We start from the raw sequence: 18,754 nt of genomic DNA, 5'->3' as shown, positions 1-18,754 counted from the left end.
TCTATGGCACGGGCGGTGATGGACACACACGGCGAAATCCGTTGTGTGCACATACCCTTAAAGTGCAAAGTGCAGCCCCTCCCTAACCCAATGCAGCCACTCATGCATGTTTTACCTAATGGCTTCAGGATTCCTTAAGTAGAAGAAAGCCTTTGGGTGGCTCGATTTATTGGTCTTACAATTCTGCAAAAATTGCATGGTCTCCAGCTCCGTGATGGATCGTCCTGAAGGATATGTTTGAATCTGCCAAAGATATTGGACAAGTCTTAAATGTGATATAACCGGCACTCCAGTAACAAGACCGTATTGCGGTGCATGTAGTGATGAACGAACAATGGAATGCAAATCCTGGCACTAGCGAGTCCTGGGATTTTCATTACAAAGATATTGGACAATTATATATAAAAAAAGAAAAGAAAAAAAAAAAAAAAAAAAGTATAAAAGCAATGGGACATTCTCATAGGTCATCTTTTGAGTTTCACTGCATTTGATCAAGAAACATAAGAAATCTTTTTATTATACATGTGCATATTTTGGATCTTTTGAAAATATTTTAGGAAGATGCTCTTACCCACTCATACTCAGGAAGGAGTGGAACGGAGTATGTTTTAGGGACGTGACCATATCTCTCGCCCAGAATACCGATGAAGACTTGACTCCGAACAACCTCAGACAGACATAGAGCCAACTGCCTAATGTCAAGAATATAAATAGGTTATGGCAGAGAACCAATCCAATGTTTTCACTATCTCAATTTCCATTACTCGTATCTTTTCTCTAACCTGTCTTTCTTCGATTCCTCTTCTGTAATTCCCCAGCGCAGATCCACTTCTTCCAGTGAGAGGAAGTGGCAAGCAGCGCGCTGTCGCAATTGTGGCATCACCTGTCCAATCAGTAGCTCTCTTTCTGAGTGCATATCACGAAATGTGGAGGAAATGAACACACGGACACTGCGCCACCTAAAAAAAAAACAAGTGCAAGGAATAGAACTTTTGTAACCCAATCAGATTATGTTACTAGCAAAGAAAAAGAGGATAGTAACTCCGGTCTTGAAGGAGTAGTCAAAATTCTTTCAAATTGACTGGTCATAAAGTGCTGAAGATTTGTAAATTACTTCTATTTAAAAATCTCTATTCTTCCAGTACAGGAAGACTGTAAATTTTAAATAGAAGTAAATTACAAATCTCTGGCACATTCTGGCCAGAGAAGTAAAGAGTACCCCTTTAATGATGTTCTTTAGAATACACATACTCAATAGACATACACAATGCTTAAAATTATACTATGATTGTATTTCTACAAGATTACTAGATGACGCAAGTGGGTGACACTATAGACAACCACCTAACCTACAAAGAATAATGTCAAGGACACAACACATATGGATGAGATATCAAGTAACCAAACTCTTCTCTCTCCCAACTAATTGTTAAAGGGGTTATCCAGCGCTACAAAAACATGGCCACTTATCCCCCTCTCTTGTCTCCTGATTGGGAGGGGTTTCAAACTCAGTTCCATTGGAGTAAATGGAGCTTAACTGCAAACCACACCTGAACTGGAGACAAGAGAGGGGGGAAAGTGGCCATGTTTTTGTAGCGCTGGATAACCCCTTTAAACATGCATGCTTGGATCCTCCAAGATCCCACCTCAATATCAGTGGTAAGAGGACAGAAATATTATAAAGTGGCTTATCTCTGGGGGAAACAAAAGGATCAAACATGCTGAAATCCAACATGCCAGATCCATATTGGTCAGACAGCTCCATTCTTTTACAATATCAGCAAGCTCAACGAATGTTTGTCTAATGTGTATGGCCAACTTAAAGGAAATTTGCAATGGTGTACGGTTTCATCGATTCACTGTGCATCTTGTAGAAAACATCTACAATTAAGGGATAAATAAATAGTAATACTTAAAGGACATGACTCTCCATAAAACGCAATATAACAAAATAACTTACTTTTGTCTGGGAATAGTGGTAAGTAGGCCAGTGGCCGCACTGTGCCTCTTTTTGACGCTCTCTGGGTCTTCCGGTACATTGAACCGTTCATTGACTTTCTCCACATGATCCAAGAGTCGGGCAGTTCCTCTCTCTGACACATACCTAAAAAAAAAAATGTAAACAAGCATAAAACAAATACACTCACCGGCCACTTTATTAGGTACACCTGTCCAACTGCACGTTACCACTTAATTTCTAATCAGCCAATCACATGGCGGCAACTCAGTGCATTTAGGCATGTAGACATGGTCAAGACAATCTCCTGCAGTTCAAACCGAGCATCAGTATGGGGAAGAAAGGTGATTTGAGTGCCTTTGAACGTGGCATGGTTGTTGGTGCCACAAGGGCTGGTCTGAGTATTTCAGAAACTGCTGATCTACTGGGATTTTCACGCACAACCATCTCTAGGATTTACAGAGAATGGTCCGAAAAAGAAAAAACATCCAGTGAGCGGCCGTTCTGTGGGCGGAAATGCCTTGTTGATGCCAGAGGTCAGAGGAGAATGGGCAGACTGGTTCGAGCTGATAGAAAGGCAACAGTGACTCAAATAGCCAACCGTTACAACCAAGGTAGGCAGAAGAGCATCTCTGAACGCACAGTACCTCCAACTTTGAGGCAGATGGGCTACAGCAGCAGAAGACCACACCGGGTGCCACTCCGCTCAGCTAAGAACAGGAAACTGAGGCTACAATTTGCACAAGCTCATCGAAATTGGACAGTAGAAGATTGGAAAAACGTTGCCTGGTCTGATGAGTCTCGATTTCTGCTGCGACATTCGGATGGTAGGGTCAGAATTTGGCGTCAGCAACATGAAAGCATGGATCCATCCTGCCTTGTATCAACGGTTCAGGCTGGTGGTGGTGGTGTCATGGTGTGGGGAATATTTTCTTGGCACTCTTTGGGCCCCTTGGTACCAATTGAGCATGGTTGCAACGCCACAGCCTACCTGAGTATTGTTGCTGACCATGTCCATCCCTTTATGACCACAATGGACCCAACATCTGATGGCTACTTTCAGCAGGATAATGCGCCATGTCATAAAGCTAGAATCATCTCAGACTGGTTTCTTGAACATGACAATGAGGTCACTGTACTCCAATGGCCTCCACAGTCACCAGATCTCAATCCAATAGAGCATCTTTGGGATGTGGTTGAACGGGAGATTGGCATCATGGATGTGCAGCCGACAAATCTGCAGCAACTGTGTGATGCCATCATGTCAATATGGACCAAAATCTCTGAGGAATGCTTCCAGCACCTTGTTGTATCTATGCCACCAAGAATTGAGGCAGTTCTGAAGGCAAAAGGGGGTCCAACCCGTTACTGGCATGGTGTATCTAATAAAGTGGCCAGTGAGTGTATACAGAAAGGTAAGAAGGCAGACAAACACACTAGGATGAACTAGTGGGCTGTCAGATGTATCTAAAACAGGTCAGCAAATCTTCCTGTATGGGAATCTGCAGCAGACGGATAGTCACTGCAACCCTGCTGACCAAGTTGCATCGGCAGATATGGCTTCAATTTTCACAGCAGTATTGGATTTTCACCTCCCCGATTGGTAAAGGGTTGCTTTCTCCAATGAGGCCAATGGGTTTTCAGCTAGTGTTGTGGCCTAGGGAATGTTTTTGTGGCGCTCTCTGGGCCCAATCATCCATGTAGAAGGCACACACAACTACTTTGGGTATGAAGCCATCCTTACAGATTATGTACACTCATAGATGCAGATTGTCTTGCATGGAACGGATGGGATCTTGCAACAAGACAATGTCCAACATTTGTTGGAAGAGCATGACCAAGACTTCAAAGTCCTACCCTTGCCCCCTAAGGGTATGTTCACACTTAGCAAATATGGCGGAATTCCACAGCGGAGCTCTCTGTTGCGGAATACCGCCGTGCGTGAATGAGAGGGCGCACGCTCCTTCATGTCCCTTCTTTGAGCAGAGAGAGGCGGCTGCGGAGGAGTGCGCGCTCTCCTATTCAGATGATATGACACACTGAAGCAGGCATAGTTCCACCGCGGAATTATGCCTATTTTACTCAGTGTGAACATACTCTAATTTTCCAGACTTGAACTTAAAGGGGTTATCTAGCGCTACAAAAACATGGCCACTTTCCCCCTACTGTTGTCTTCAGATTGGGTAGGGTTTGTTTTGAAACTCAGTTCCATTGAAGTAAATGGAGCTTAATTGAAAACCGCACCTGAACTGGAGACAACAGTAGGGGGAAAAGTGGCCATGTTTTTGTAGCGCTGGATAACCCCTTTAATTAGGCATCTGTGAGACCACCTCAATGGTTGTGTTTGCTCTACGGATCCTCCCCCACACACCCTCCAGCAGCGGTGGGATGGCTGCAGTCAGTATTGCTCCAGATACCTGTGACAACCTACCAGGACCTTACGGAGTCTCTCCCAGCACTTCTAGCCAGTGTCAGTTGTGCAGAGCGGTTCCAGATACTAACTGGTGATTATACTAAGGAGTGACAGCAAATATTTTGTAACAAAAAGGTACAGTATATGTTAAGAATATGAACATCTACTATGGCAGAGTTTAATTTATACATGGAAAAGGCAAGACTTACTTCAACACCTGCTCTGTAAAACCGCAGAGGGTCACATCATTACACTGATCGTGGGAGTCCTCACTGTGAACAAAAATGTGAAAAAAGTCTAAAAGTAAGGGTTCCAAATACGAGCAGTAAGGAACATTAGAAATACAAGGATTCATTTCTATGACTCCTCAGAATTTAATGCAATGCAGTATATAAAGTGCTTTCAAAATCTTGAAAACATTTAAAGGAGATGATGTCAGGAACAGTTAGGCCCCGTTCACACGTAGCAAAACTAGCGGAATGCCGTTAGCCTCCCTCCATAATGGGAGTCTATGGGAGACACGCGCTGCTGTTCTCACAGCGTCTCTCCGCGCTGAAGAATGGACATGTTCATTCTTCAGCGCGGGAAGAGCAGCAGCGCGCGCCTCCCATAGACTCCCATTATGAGAGGGAGGCTAACGGCATTCCGTGGCAGACAATTCCGTCGCGGAATTCCGCTAGTTTTGCTCAGTGTGAACGTAGCCTTATGTGACAAATGTTAACATCATTACTTGTTTATAAACATTTAATGCGAATGGACCATCAGGTACATCATTTTGGTTTTTTTACATTAACGCATAGGCTCCTGTGCATGGTGCCGGTCTATTCCCACCTGCCCGCCCCCAGTGTGATGATCTACCCTCTGTGACGCAGCCCCATTAGAATCAATGGAGCCAAGTCCCTGGGGAAGGAGGTCCCCATACCCAAAGTGATTGTACATCCGCTTTAATCTTCCTAGACTTCTTCCACAGATATGCCATTTCCTAATGTAACAAAAAAGTAGCTGGCTCTACTACCTGGATAAGGCTAGGTTCACTCTGCATCTCCACACTGTTTATGTATAATGTATACGCAAAAAAGGAAAAAAAACTATTGCCGCTGTGTGCCATACAGCAGAATCCGTTTTCCATTGACTCACACCGCTATGGGGCCCGCCGCATCTGGGGAACTATCCCTGCAATACACCGGGCCTTCTAAACTGTCATCATACTACCAAGGGGGATGCCCACCATGGGGGACAGGATACTAGGGAAGATACCTGTTTTGGGGGGCACTATCTACAGGGGGGATACTAGAGGAGATGCCTAACATATGTTATTTACTAGGCAGAGGAATAACAACCGGGGGATTACCTCCAGTTGAATAGGGAGCCAATCAAAAGTTATAAGAAATAAAATAATAAGTACATGTACCTTGTATAGCCATTAGGCAGCACAGTCACGGAGAGACAGTCAGTGTTCACGACTCGTCGATAATGCTGCAACACAGTCTTAAACTCTTCACTTACAGGATTCTCTCTGAAAAGCAGCAGAGTATCTACCTGTGTAAAGAAAGACTATATAGTATTGTGTACTTCCAGGTGTATGAAACAATACTTGACAGAGCCATGGCACTCTCCTATCTAGTACAGCAGCCCTAAATCATGCAGATTCTTACCTTCGTACGTTTCATAAGAAGCTCTAAGAGGTATTCTGTCAGGGGGTCTTTTTCATCAAAGGGGAGTGATGAATGATTATCCAGTTCCTAAGAGGAAGGTGGGCTATGGTTAGCGAAGTGAAAGAAAACTTTGCAAGAGACTTATGTAATTCAATGATGCGGGATGATTGCGTTAGTGAACATTTCCTCCATGTCTGTGATCCTGAACGTTAAACGTTAAAAAATATTTTCTTTCAAATCAACACGTGTCAGAAAGTTATATAGATTTTTAATTTACTTCTATTTAAAAATCTCAAGTCTTCCCATACTTATTAGCTGTTGTATGTCCTGCAGGAAGTGTTGTTTTAGTTACTTTCAGAAACAGTGCTCTCTGCTGACATCTCTGGCTGAGTCAGGAACTGTCCAGAGCAGTTGCAAATCCCCATAGAAAACCTCTCCTGCTCAGGACAGTTCCTGACTCGGCCAGAGGTGGCAGCAAAGAGCACTGTGTCTGAATGTAAATAAAACAACACTTCCTGCAGGATATATAGTAGCTTATAAATATGGGAAGACTTGAGATTTTTAAATAGAAGTAAATTACAAATCTAAGTTTCTGACACCAGTTGATTTAAAAGAAAATAATTTTCACTGGACAACCCCTTTAGTATAACAGGGGTATTCCTTAGAAACATTTCCACTCTTCGGAAATCAAAGAAGCCTGGTGCCTGCTGTAGAGGCAGGTATAGCATTTAAAACTAATTTTTCACCAGACGGGTTAAATCAATCTTTTATTACCACTCGATCGTCGCTGCCACGCTAATTCCAATGGTGTCCTTTGTTATCAAATTCGCCGCCCAGTTCCAGAGAGATCTACGTTTGTGTGAATATGCCGATTAGCTAGTATGGTGCACTGGAGATGGGCCCGGCGACCCTAGCGCACCCCATTTTTGCCGGGGTAAGCGTAGGTGTCTGATGCTCATTTTTATGTGCTGACTACTATGCAGGTGAGCTGTACTGTGTTACTAATTTTGCTACTCTCTTATGAAAAGTAGCAAAAAAAGTAAAAAAAATACTGTTAAAATCAAGGCATCTGAGACTACAAAAATATATTTGAAAAATATCTAATATCTAAAAATATCTAATATCTAAATCTATTTTTTTTAATGGCCACACGTTACGATAATTGTGCAAATTTGCGCGATAACAAACGAATTCGAACGATGATCGTACGTGTAAATGCAGCGAACGATCAAACGACGAACGAGAAATCGTTCATTTTGATCTTTCAACATGTTGTCAAATCGTCGTTCACAAAAAATTCGCAGATCGTTCCGTGTAAACAGCTGTTCGCTGATTTAACCAATGTGTGAGATAGGCTTAAGCGATCGCAAAACAATCGCAAAACGATTTTCCGTACGATATAATGTACCGTCTAAACGCTGACCGTTATGGAAAAAAAAAATTGTTACTCCGACATCGTTAATCGTACGATCGGGCCAATTATCGTTTCATGTAAACGCACCATAAACGATAATCGTTCGGTTGAAATGCAGTTACCGATTAACGACCGAACGAGAAATCGTTGATCGCTTTATAAGGGCCCTATTCCACCGGACGATTATTGTTCGCATAATCGTTAACGATTAACGATCTCAAACGACCCCTATTGCGAAAGACCTGAAAACGTTCACTCATGGAACGATAATCGTTACTTATGATTGTATTTTCGATAATTTTTTCTTTGCTAGCTCTTCGCTATTGCATTCGTATCTACCGCGAATGACTGAACGACGTCTTATTCAATGCGAACGATTTGCGAACGAGCAACAATAAAAATAGGTCCAGGTCTTAGGGCCCTATTCCACTGGACGATTAACGTTCAGATTATCGTTAAATCGTTCCAATCTAAACGATAATCATTCAGTTGAAATGCAGTTAATGATTAACGACCGAACGAGAAATCGTTGATCGCTTTATAAGACCTAGACCTATTTTTATCATTGCTCGTTCACAAAACGTTCGCATTAAATAAGACGTTGTTTGGTCGTTCGCAGTAGATACGAACACAATAGTGAAATAGCGAAGACAAAACGATCGCAAATACGATCATAAGTAACGATTATCGTTCCATGGAAAGGAGTGAACGTTTTCAGGTCTTTCGGAATAGCGGTAGTTTGAGATCGTTAATAGTTAACGATTATGCGAACGATAATCGTCCGGTGGAATAGGGCCCTAAGACACGTCAATTCTTTGAGCGGAGGCGCGCAACAAATTACTTCGAGACACTGGGGCAGGCGTGATCCCCCCCACCCCTCCCCCCTCAAAACCCTAAACTAAAACCATCTGTATATAGGATAAAGGATGCCAATTTCAAATCTGTAATTTTTTACTTTGTACTCTTTTGCATTCCCCCACTGTAAGCCTACAAACTGGGCATGTTGATGCATTATTCTAAAGGCTGTGTCCACTTTTGCAACGAATTTTGCTCCAATGCATCTGAAAATTGCATCACAATAGTCTAATGCTTTAGCACTGAAGCTCCTATGCAGATCTAAAGGTCTCCATGGTTACAGACTACAAACAAACCTGTGTAGTCCTGTGTAGGGTCTTATAAGATGAGATATATAGTTCTCTATGTAATGCAATGTATGGTAATTAATGTAATAAGATTTTAATACAGTCAGTCATTTAAACATTTATTTTTAATATTTATTGTTGGTTTTTAAACTATACAATGTAAACCACAGAAGCAATGAAAATGTCGCATTATAGGGTGCACGTTCTAATCTGTATCGTTTTACCTGCGCTTGTTGCTTAACCTCGGCCACACGTTCTAGAAGGGGACTTGATGAGGGGTTTACCACGGCATACTTCTTTTCTCTGTATAGGATAAGCTGTGCGTTTTCTGCTGTGTCCATCACCATCAGGCTTAATAGTATACCTATATCCATGAGCTGTGAGGAGAAAGAAGCCTATAAGTTTTCACTGAATGACTAAACAAACATTCTAATTTTCTGACTCGAGTATTACATATTACTTTTTTCTAGTACAAACTGCAAATGCGCAAATTGCTTATTTTGTCCCCCTAATGACACTTAAATGGTACTTTTCATAATAGTAGGTGTTATTGTTTGGCCAGTTACTAACATCATGGCATATTAAAGGGGTACTTCGGCAAAAAAAATTGTGTTCAAATCATCTGTTATCAGAAAGTTATACAGATTTGTAATTTACTTCTATTTAAAAATCTCCAGTATTTTAGTATTTATCAGCCGCTGTCCTGCAGGAAGTGGTGTTTTCCTTCCAGTCTGACATGGTGCTCCCTGCTGCCACCTCTGTCCATGTCAGGAACTGTCCAGAGCAGGAAAGGTTTTTTATGGGGATTTACTACTGCTCTGGACAGTTCCTGTCATGGACAGAGGTGGCAGCAGAGAGCGATGTATCAGACTGGAAAGAATACTCCACTTCCTGCACGACATACAGCAGCTGATAAAAACTGGAAGGCTTGAGATTTTTAAATAGAAGTAAATTAAAAATTGATATAAATTCCTGACACCAGTTGATTTAAAAGTAAAAAAATTTCACTGGAGTACCCCTTAAAATACTGAAACATTTATATCAGTGTTTATTGCTAGTTATTCCAGTACTACAGCACCAGTCAAATTTCAGCTGGTGCCCATGTGACCTATTCTGTGTCTGTCCTCCATGTAAAGAGGCAGGAAGTCAGTGTCTTCTATGCATCTCTATAAGGGCGCTCTGATAGAGCTGCATTGAAGACAGTGATTTCCGGTCTTCAAAAGCCCTGGGGAAAAAAGAGGGTCAGAGGAAATGTGACATAGATATCAATAGGATTTGAGCAACGTTGGAGCAGCAGAATAGCTCCATGGGAAAGTAAAAATCTCGGGCGAGTATATGGGGGAGCCAACAACAAAACGTTATAGGGTCTCTTATAAAGTTATTGATGGTGATGCATCAGGCGATTCATGTAGAAGCCTGGAGGCGCTCGCAGCCGCATCTGTTTTCAAATGCCGGAACAAGCACCCAGCATTCGGAACAGATGTGCTGCGAGCGCCTCCAGCTTTTTGCAGGAATAGCTGAGAATGCACCTGTGCCATGGGGGAAAACAACATCGCCTGATGCAATATTCCTGCTCTGCAATCAGTCGCTTATGTCTAGTCTTCTAAAGGTGACAAATGCTGAACAGAATATACACCTAGAAATTATTAATACATTTCTTCATGTAAATCAAATAGTGGCTGAACAACTCACTGTGGGCTTTCTTCTCAGTAGATCACTCTCAGTGCTAATACATAGTTCTGCAGCTCCATGGCAAGCATTATACATTGAGTAATCCACACACATTAGGATTACTGTACGGCCAGGTAATGGCGGGATATTGTGACGTGCTGCAATCTGAATGGCTTTCTCCAATGATTTCTTATACATATCCAACACCTCTTGATTAAAATTTACTACCCTAAAAGCAAACCCATGAGAGGTCATAAGCAGAAAGTACAGTGAATCCATTTCTATGTATTAGTCATCTGACGTGCAGTTCTTACCTGGCTTTCCTTATGGCTTCTTTCTCTGTTTTTAAAAGGCGATGAACGGACGGAAAAGCTAAACATGCTCTCAACTGTTGTCGACCAAAATATTTGACAGAACGTTCTGAGATGTCTTTATGCTTCTTAAAAATCCGACGGAGGATTTGAGAATTGGTGGGAAATGGTTCTTCTGTATACAAAAGACGATAAAAGAGAAAGTTTAGTTATTGCTTTATAATGCATAACATATTTATTATATCTTTAACCTCATTTTGGGACACCACCAGTATGTCTTTTAGCACTTCTTCCTCTGATCACTGTGACTGCCGCACTGCAAGAGATGATCTCCATAGACTTACAATAAAACCATCTCCTGCAGCGAGACGGGGAGTGAAGCATTTAGCTGAGCGCTTCTCCTCACTGTAATGACTGGTTGAGGTCTGAACACCCAGTAGTTTCAGGTACCTTATTTAGTATAAACTGTAATGTATATGTGTGTACATGAGAATTAGAACTATTTGTGGCTTTTATATGACTGCGTGTGCAATTTACCTAAATTTGGAAAATATATCAAATAAAGCATACTACAATTTTGTGCAATATGGGTAAAACTGAGTTTGCACTGTGTTTTTGCAGTGTTTTTTTCATCCATTTTTTGCAGACCACGCTAAACAAAAAAAACATGTTTTTTGAGGTTTATATATTATATATATTATATAATGGAAGTCAATGGAAAAATGGATCAAAATGGAGGCACACAAATGCTCCGTTTTTTTTCCATCCGTTTTTCTAAAAAAAAAAAAAATCTGTACAATTAAGGACAGGTTGCTGAGAAACCTTGCCAGAAGGGGAAGGTGCATATGAGGCTCCAGCAGAGATCGTCTGGTGACACCTTGACTAGGGCAAGGGTATGCACCCTGTTTGTTACAAACACCCTTAAAGGGATATTCCCACCTCAACTAACAAGCCAGTTAATATTGTAGGGTTCGTCAAGTTAAACTTTTTTGCAAATATAATTCAGTAAACTTGCTTTCTCCTCCTTAAATGCCATTATTTCCATCTCATTGTTCATAGTCCACCAAAAACCACTCTAAAAGCAGTGGCCTGGCTGGTGTATTTATATATATATATATATATATATATTATACAGTTTATATACACTATGGGGGAGATTTATCAAACTGGTGTAAAGTAGAATTGTCTTAGTTGCCCCTAGCAACCAATCAGATTCCACCTTTCATTTTTCAAAGGCTCTGTGAGGAAAGAAAAGTGAATTCTGATTGGTTGCTAGGGGCAACTAATGCAATTCTACTTTACACTAGTTTTATAAACCTCTCCCTATATCTCTATACATCTACATTATAGCTGAATATATACTGTACACCAACCAAACCACTGCTTTTAGAGCAGTGTGGTGTTCGGTAACCTAGACAATGGATTGTTAACAATGGGAGGAAAGAGCAGAATATCGGGAGGAAGAGGCAAGTTTGCTGATTGAATGTATTTGCAAAATATTGAACTTGATGGGTCCTACAAGTATAACTATATTAGTTGAACTGACAACAACCCTTTAAAGGGGTAGTCCACCCAAAAAATTTTTCTTTCAAATCAACTGGTGCCATAAAGTGCCAGAGATTTGTAATTCACTTCTATTAAAAAATCTCAAGTCTTCCAGTACTTATCAGCTGCTGTGTGTCCAGCAGGAAGTGGTGTTTTCTTTCCTGTCTGACACAGTGCTCTCTGTTGCCTCCTCTGTCCATGTCAGGAACTGTCCAAAACAGGAGCAAATCCTCATAGAAAACCTCTCCTGCTGTCCAGACTGGAAATAATACAACTTCCTGTTGGGCATACAGCAGCTGATAAGTACTGGAAGGCTTGATATTTTTTAATAGAAGTAAATTACAAATCTCTGGCACTTCATGGCAGCAGTTGATTTGAAAGAAAAAATTTTTGGGTGCACTACCCCTTTAAAGCCGTTCTTTACAAGAAAAGACATGTTAGTTGAGGTAACAAGTCATTTTTAATATCTTTACAATCCACATATATAACAAAGACAACTGACCTGATCTGGTTAGCTGACCCTCTAGTTCATTAATGACTTTGTACGCAGAGAGAAAGCGGAAAGGGAAAAGACGGCTTTTGATGACCGAATTCTACAAATAAAGTAGATGTAAAATCATAACAATGATCAAAAGTGACCCAAATAAGTAAACTCCAGATACAGTACAGCGCAAACTTTTCATACCTGGTTGGACAGTCGTGCAGTCACTTCCATATGGTGTTTTTCACTGATCCCTGCTCTGATCATATTCCTTAGATTCCTTAATAATGCCATGAAAGGTACTTTACGATTGTCTGCAAAGCAAAACAACAAAATGGCCAATACTCCGGCACAGTCACAGTTTGTACCAATAGTTCAAACATTTAGTTTATGGTACGCACCAAGCAAACTTTCCCATACAGGGCCTGTGTTTCCTTTCTGACTCAAATCCCTTTCCCATGTTTCAGGTTGTTTTAATTTCATTCTCTGGCCTGATAGATGGGACTGCCAAGGACCTTCAAGACCGCTGCGGGAGAAGGAATTTAGGTCTTTGGGATACCTGCATGCAAAACAACATAAATAAGATAACTTAAACGTATAAGGCAAATAGTAACAAAGCAGTAGAATAAAAGTGGTAAAACGAAGGATAACAAGAACCACGGGAAAGAGAAGATGCACAAGGGGAGACCTACTGACCTGCATCCAAGCAGACTCATGACATGGTTGGCTGGCTTAGAAATATGTAATCTTTTTATCAAACTCTTCAAGGAGAACTTGTCTTTAGTCTTCTTTCCAGTACTGGTAGGAGGAGTGGATGGCTCCACCTGTGTCCATATGTAATAACAATAAATATCACAATACCAATCATTTGTGAGTAGAATTTTTGATAGTTAACATGATAATATCCCACTATGGTGGTGGTGGAGGGGGGAAGGCTCACCTGCTCTTCGAGAACTTTAAATAAAGTTTGCAGTTTTCGTAAATTTATGCCACCCTTCAACTTCCCCGCGACCTAAAGTAAAAATGATAACATGTAGTGTGAGAAGTGTATTCATGCATAACATACTCCATATTTGTTCCTAAAGGAGATAAGCTGTTGCCAGAAAGGTTTGGAAGCAGCTTCTTCTCCTCTGCATTATGGAAAAGTTGGGAGGAATAATAAAAGGAGGTCATACACCTTCAATAATGGACGGCTTTCCCATCCTCCCCATACACAGAAATGCTCAAGATGGCTGAGCGTTCCCATGTTACCTATAGGGGGGGGGGACTGCTCTGGCTGCTGCTTCTCTCTCTGAAAAAATGAGAACAAGGGCATGTAGCAAGAGTTCCACACACTTCATACCTACGGTCAACCCCCTCGCAAGCAGCAGACACGTCCGACATATGAGGTGTATGACATACAAGCTTTTATGGCCAATAACTATCTAAAGAGTATGACAAGGTCATTGATCTGTTCACATCACATTTTACATACACATTTACGCTATGTCCACACAACGTATCTTTTCGTAAAAGTACGGTCGTTGTTGCAATCGGCAACAACGGACGTACTTTTTGCGAAAAGATAAGTTTCCTAGTCTTCTATGGAATCCCGGCCGGAGCGTATACACATAATATACGCTCCGTCCGGGATCTCTCGCTGTGCTGTAGAAAACTGACAGTGAATAGCGGCTACAGAAAACCCTGTCCGTGCACACAGTGGAGCGAGCGGCTCCAGCTATACGCTCCATAGTGTGCAGTGGAGAGTTCAGATGTGGGCGCGCACGGAAGCGCCCGCATCAGAACTCTGCTGCTGCGTGATGATCTTTTCAGAGACCGTCAATTCCGTGACCCGGCCAGGTCACGGAACGGCCAGTCTCTTATGATGTGTGAACATAGCCTTAAAGGGGTAGTGCGGCGGTAAAAAATTATTCACAGAATAACACATCAGCCGCTGAGCCGCGATTGGCCAAGCACAGTTATGCTCAGCCAATCGCGGCTGAGCAGCTGATGACGCGGCCGGCACTCGGGAAGATCGAAGGTGTTCGGGCCGGCTGGCCGAAGATGACGTTTGGCACAAGATGGCGGACGCGTGTCGGCACGGATCAGGTATGTATAAAGCACTACACTTCCGGGTACACTGGTGGGGGCCATTCACAGACATAACATACATTACAAAGTTGTATAACTTTGTAATGTGTGTTATTCTGTGAATAATTTTTTACTGCCGCACTACCCCTTTAAACATTGTCACCAAACATACAACACAGATGTACAAAACTGTATGTCAATGACTTAAACTGTACACAATGTATACAAACTACAAACTACACAGAATGTATACAAGTATAGTTTCTTGTGGCCTTCAATAGAGTTAAAAAATAGGTATACTACCTTTTACCGTCAACTGCAATATGTATGGCCAATAGAACGCACACAAACATTATGTGAACAGCAACAGGAAACATTTGGTGGAAAGGCTCTTACTCTAGGCGTCTTTTCCTTCTTTTTCTTGGTGATATGTTTTCCTCGCTGTTTACGGGTGTTGTATTTCGCCAGCTGATATTCACTAAACTCTTGGAACTTGAGGGTCAATGCTCTACGGAGGCTTGAAGGCAGAGGAGCCAACTTGTCTCCTTCCCCTGCTAAGCTCTGTATAGGAAATAAAGATTATCCAAAAATAATAGACAATCATGTGTGATTAGACAGACAGACGATTCAAAGTTTTAAACATGTTAAGGCTAGGTTCAGACTATGTAACTGTGCGGCTGTATTTTTTATGCGGCTGTAAATGTGCGGATGAAACTACGGCCGTGGGAAAAAATAGACATGCGGCTCAAAACATACGGTCATTTACTTGGAAATCTGGTTCAACTAAAAATAACAAATAAAATCTTAAGAAAGTGATGCAAACACCTCTGGATGCATCTGGGAAAGCAGGGAAACAGTTTACATGAATTGCTATTACCGGGGTTTGCGATCCTCTGCAGTATGCCGATGCCGATCATGTTTAATATATTGAATTAATAAAACACATTTTCTTTGTAATAAAGTCCCTTTCGTTGTTCAATAATTTAATTCTAGCGAATCCATCATTTTGCAATTAAATATACTGTTAAAATAAATATATATAAATTAATGTATATTTATATATATAATTATTTTTTGACAGTATATTTAATTGCACAATGATGGATTTGTTAGAATTAAATTATTGACCAACGAAACTGATTTTATTTCAACGAAAATGTGTTTTATTAATTAAATATTAATTAGTACAGGAAGCTCCATAAGCCGTTAATTCATATTGCCGGCAGAAGAGCATTCTGTACTAATCATCACTTTACTTTAATTAAAACATCAAATGTTTCTTTTAATTATGTTATCACAATAGCATTATTAGAAGAAACATTTAGAATTATATGTGCGCTCAGCTGATTGGCTGATCGGCTGAGCGCACATATAAAGAGCCGGTCCGCAGCACAGTGACTTCATTGTGCTGCGGACCAGCGAAGAGGACACATCGGGGTGAGTATAGAGCTCTCCCCACCCCCTCCCCAGCACTGAACAGCACTTAACCCCTTCCTTGCTGGGATGGGTGCAGTCTGACATCAGTCTGGCACCCAAGGGGTTAAGGGGGATGCAATACATCCTCCCTTAACCCCTTGGGGGCCAGACTGTAAGCAGCGATCTGTAAAGATGCTGCATACTGTAAGGTGCACAACACCGCTCACAATGATGGGTGTTGTGCTCCTGTTTGTGTGTTTTTTGTGTGTTTCTCCCTTTTTGTTTTTCAGATATCGGTATCCTGGGGATTCCGTCGGATTCCGTGGACTACGTCGATGACCAGCGGTTGTTTGTTGTTTTTTTTTAATAAAATGGTCAATGAGGGGTGTGGGGGTGTTTTTATTTGAATAAAAAAAATTTTTAACTTGTGTCTTGTCTTTATTTCTTTACTTTATAGACTTAGTAGTGGAAGCCGTCTAATAGACGGAATCCATTACTAAGTTGGGGCCTAGTGTTAGCCGGTATAAAATGGCTAACACTAACCCCCTATTATTACCCCAGTACCCAATGCCACCAGGGGTACTGGGAAGAGTCGGGTGCCAGCAGGCTGGTAATATTTAGGCTGGGGAGGGCCTCAACCAATGGCTCTTCCCACCCTGGTGTTACCAGGCTGCTGTCGTTTGGTTTTTAACCCGGCTGGTTATAAAAATAGGGGAGACCCTATGCGTTTTTTTTTTTAAATTATTTATTTAAAAAAAAAAAAGCATAGGGTCCCCCCTATTTTTATAACCAGCTGGGTTAAAAACCAAACGACAGCAGCCTGGTCCCACCAGGGTGGGAAGAGCCATTGGTTTAGGCCCTCCCCAGCCTAAATCTTACCAGCCTGCTGCCTCCCGGTCCAGGAGCGCCAATTTTGAAGCTCCGGGACCACTGGCACCCGGCTCTTCCCAGTACCCCTGGTGGCATTGGGTACTGGGGTAATAATAGGGGGTTAGTGTTAGCCATTTTATACCGGCTAACACTAGGCCCCAACTTAGTAATGGATTCCGTCTATTAGACGGCTTCCACTACTAAGTCTATAAAGTAAAGAAATAAAGACAAGACACAAGTTAAAAATTTTTTTTATTCAAATAAAAACACCCCCACACCCCTCATTGACCATTTTATTTAAAAAAAACAACAAACAACCGCTGGTCATTGACGTAGTCCAAGGAATCCGACGTAATCCCCAGGATACCGATATCTGAAAAACAAAAAGGGAGAAACACACAAAAAACACACAAACAGGAGCACAACACCCATCATTGTGAGCGGTGTTGTGCTCCTTACAGTATGCAGCATCTTTACAGATTGCTGCTTACAGTCTGGCCCCCAAGGGGTTAAGGGAGGATGTATTGTATCCCACTTAACCCCTTGGGGGCCAGACTGATGTCAGACTGCACCCATCCCTGCAAGGAAGGGGTTAAGTGACCCCCCTTCCTTGCTGGGAGGGGTGCAGTGCTGGGGAGGGGGTGGAGAGAGCTGTATACTCACCCCCATGTGTCCTCTTCGCTGGTCCGCAGCACAATGAAGTCACTGTGCTGCGGACCCGCTAATTATACGTGCGCTCAGCCGATCAGCTGAGCGCACATATAATTCTGAATGTTTCTTCCAATAATGCTATTGTGATAACATAATTAGAAGAAACATTTGATGTTTTAATTAAAGTAAAGTGATGATTAGTACAGAATGCTCTATTGCCGGCATATGAATTAACGGCTTATGGAGCTTCCTGTACTAATTAATATTTAATTAATAAAACACATTTTCGTTGAAATAAAATCAGTTTCGTTGTTCAATAATTTAATTCTAACGAATCCATCATTGTGCAATTAAATATACTGTCAAAAAATAAATATATATATATATATATATATATATATATATATATATAAAAATATACATTTATTTATATATATATTTATTTTAACAGTATATTTAATTGCAAAATGATGGATTCGTTAGAATTAAATTATTGAACAACGAAAGGGACTTTATTACTAAGAAAATGTGTTTTATTAATTTAATATATTAACTATTAGAGGCATCGGCATTATTGCCGGCTATTTTTGAAGTACTCCGTACGGACCGCCTGTCAATCCTCGGCCGCATGTCCAGCCGCAAACAATGGTCTTGTTCATTTTTTACGGGTCCGTTTACGATAGGGCCGTAGATTCATACATAGTGTGCACTGTGCAGCCGTATATCGTATACTTTCCAGCGTACGCATGAACCACCAAAAATACCGCCGCACAATCACAGCCGCACAGTTACATAGTCTGAACCTAGCCTAAAGCGTTAAATAAGATTTAAAAAAAAAAAAAAAAATGTTTTTAACCCCTTACGGACAGAGCCCATTTCGATTTCTGCGTTTTCATTTTTTCCTCCTTGAGCTTAAAAGGCCATAGCACTTGCATTTGTGCACCTAGAAACCCACATGGGCCCTTATTTTTTGTGACACTAATTGTACTTCACAATGGCAGGCTGAATTTTTTCATAAAGTACACTGGAAAACCAGAAAAAAAATAAACGTATGGTGAAATTGAAAAAAAAAAAAACAGCATTTTGTTTATTTGGGGGGTATTTGTTTTTACACCATTTGCCCTGGGGTAAAACTGACTTGTTATACATGTTCCTCAA

General features: G+C 41.3%; 1 protein-coding gene across 4 annotated transcripts in view; it reads right to left on the bottom strand.

Moving 5' to 3' along the window:
• The window catches only part of TEP1 (telomerase associated protein 1), a 72,483-nt gene that overhangs the window by 36,628 nt on the left and 17,101 nt on the right, over positions 1 to 18,754 (bottom strand). For all 4 annotated transcript variants that reach the window (XM_069961536.1, XM_069961533.1, XM_069961534.1 and 1 more), the window contains exons 6-21: positions 15,056 to 15,220; positions 13,530 to 13,601; positions 13,286 to 13,413; positions 12,991 to 13,148; positions 12,794 to 12,903; positions 12,611 to 12,701; positions 10,567 to 10,738; positions 10,274 to 10,481; positions 8,806 to 8,958; positions 6,026 to 6,112; positions 5,782 to 5,909; positions 4,580 to 4,642; positions 1,961 to 2,104; positions 783 to 959; positions 572 to 692; positions 116 to 243 (exon numbers count right to left, since the gene is read on the bottom strand). In XM_069961536.1, coding sequence (XP_069817637.1) covers positions 116 to 243; positions 572 to 692; positions 783 to 959; positions 1,961 to 2,104; positions 4,580 to 4,642; positions 5,782 to 5,909; positions 6,026 to 6,112; positions 8,806 to 8,958; positions 10,274 to 10,481; positions 10,567 to 10,738; positions 12,611 to 12,701; positions 12,794 to 12,903; positions 12,991 to 13,148; positions 13,286 to 13,413; positions 13,530 to 13,601; positions 15,056 to 15,220 — 2,105 coding nt within the window. The remainder of the gene's footprint in view (positions 1 to 115; positions 244 to 571; positions 693 to 782; positions 960 to 1,960; positions 2,105 to 4,579; positions 4,643 to 5,781; positions 5,910 to 6,025; positions 6,113 to 8,805; positions 8,959 to 10,273; positions 10,482 to 10,566; positions 10,739 to 12,610; positions 12,702 to 12,793; positions 12,904 to 12,990; positions 13,149 to 13,285; positions 13,414 to 13,529; positions 13,602 to 15,055; positions 15,221 to 18,754) is intronic.

Source organism: Dendropsophus ebraccatus, chromosome 3, assembly GCF_027789765.1.
Source record: "Dendropsophus ebraccatus isolate aDenEbr1 chromosome 3, aDenEbr1.pat, whole genome shotgun sequence".
Lineage (NCBI taxonomy): Eukaryota > Metazoa > Chordata > Amphibia > Anura > Hylidae > Dendropsophus > Dendropsophus ebraccatus.
Note: the sequence above shows the minus strand (reverse complement) of the source record. Positions and strands in the feature narration are given on the sequence as shown.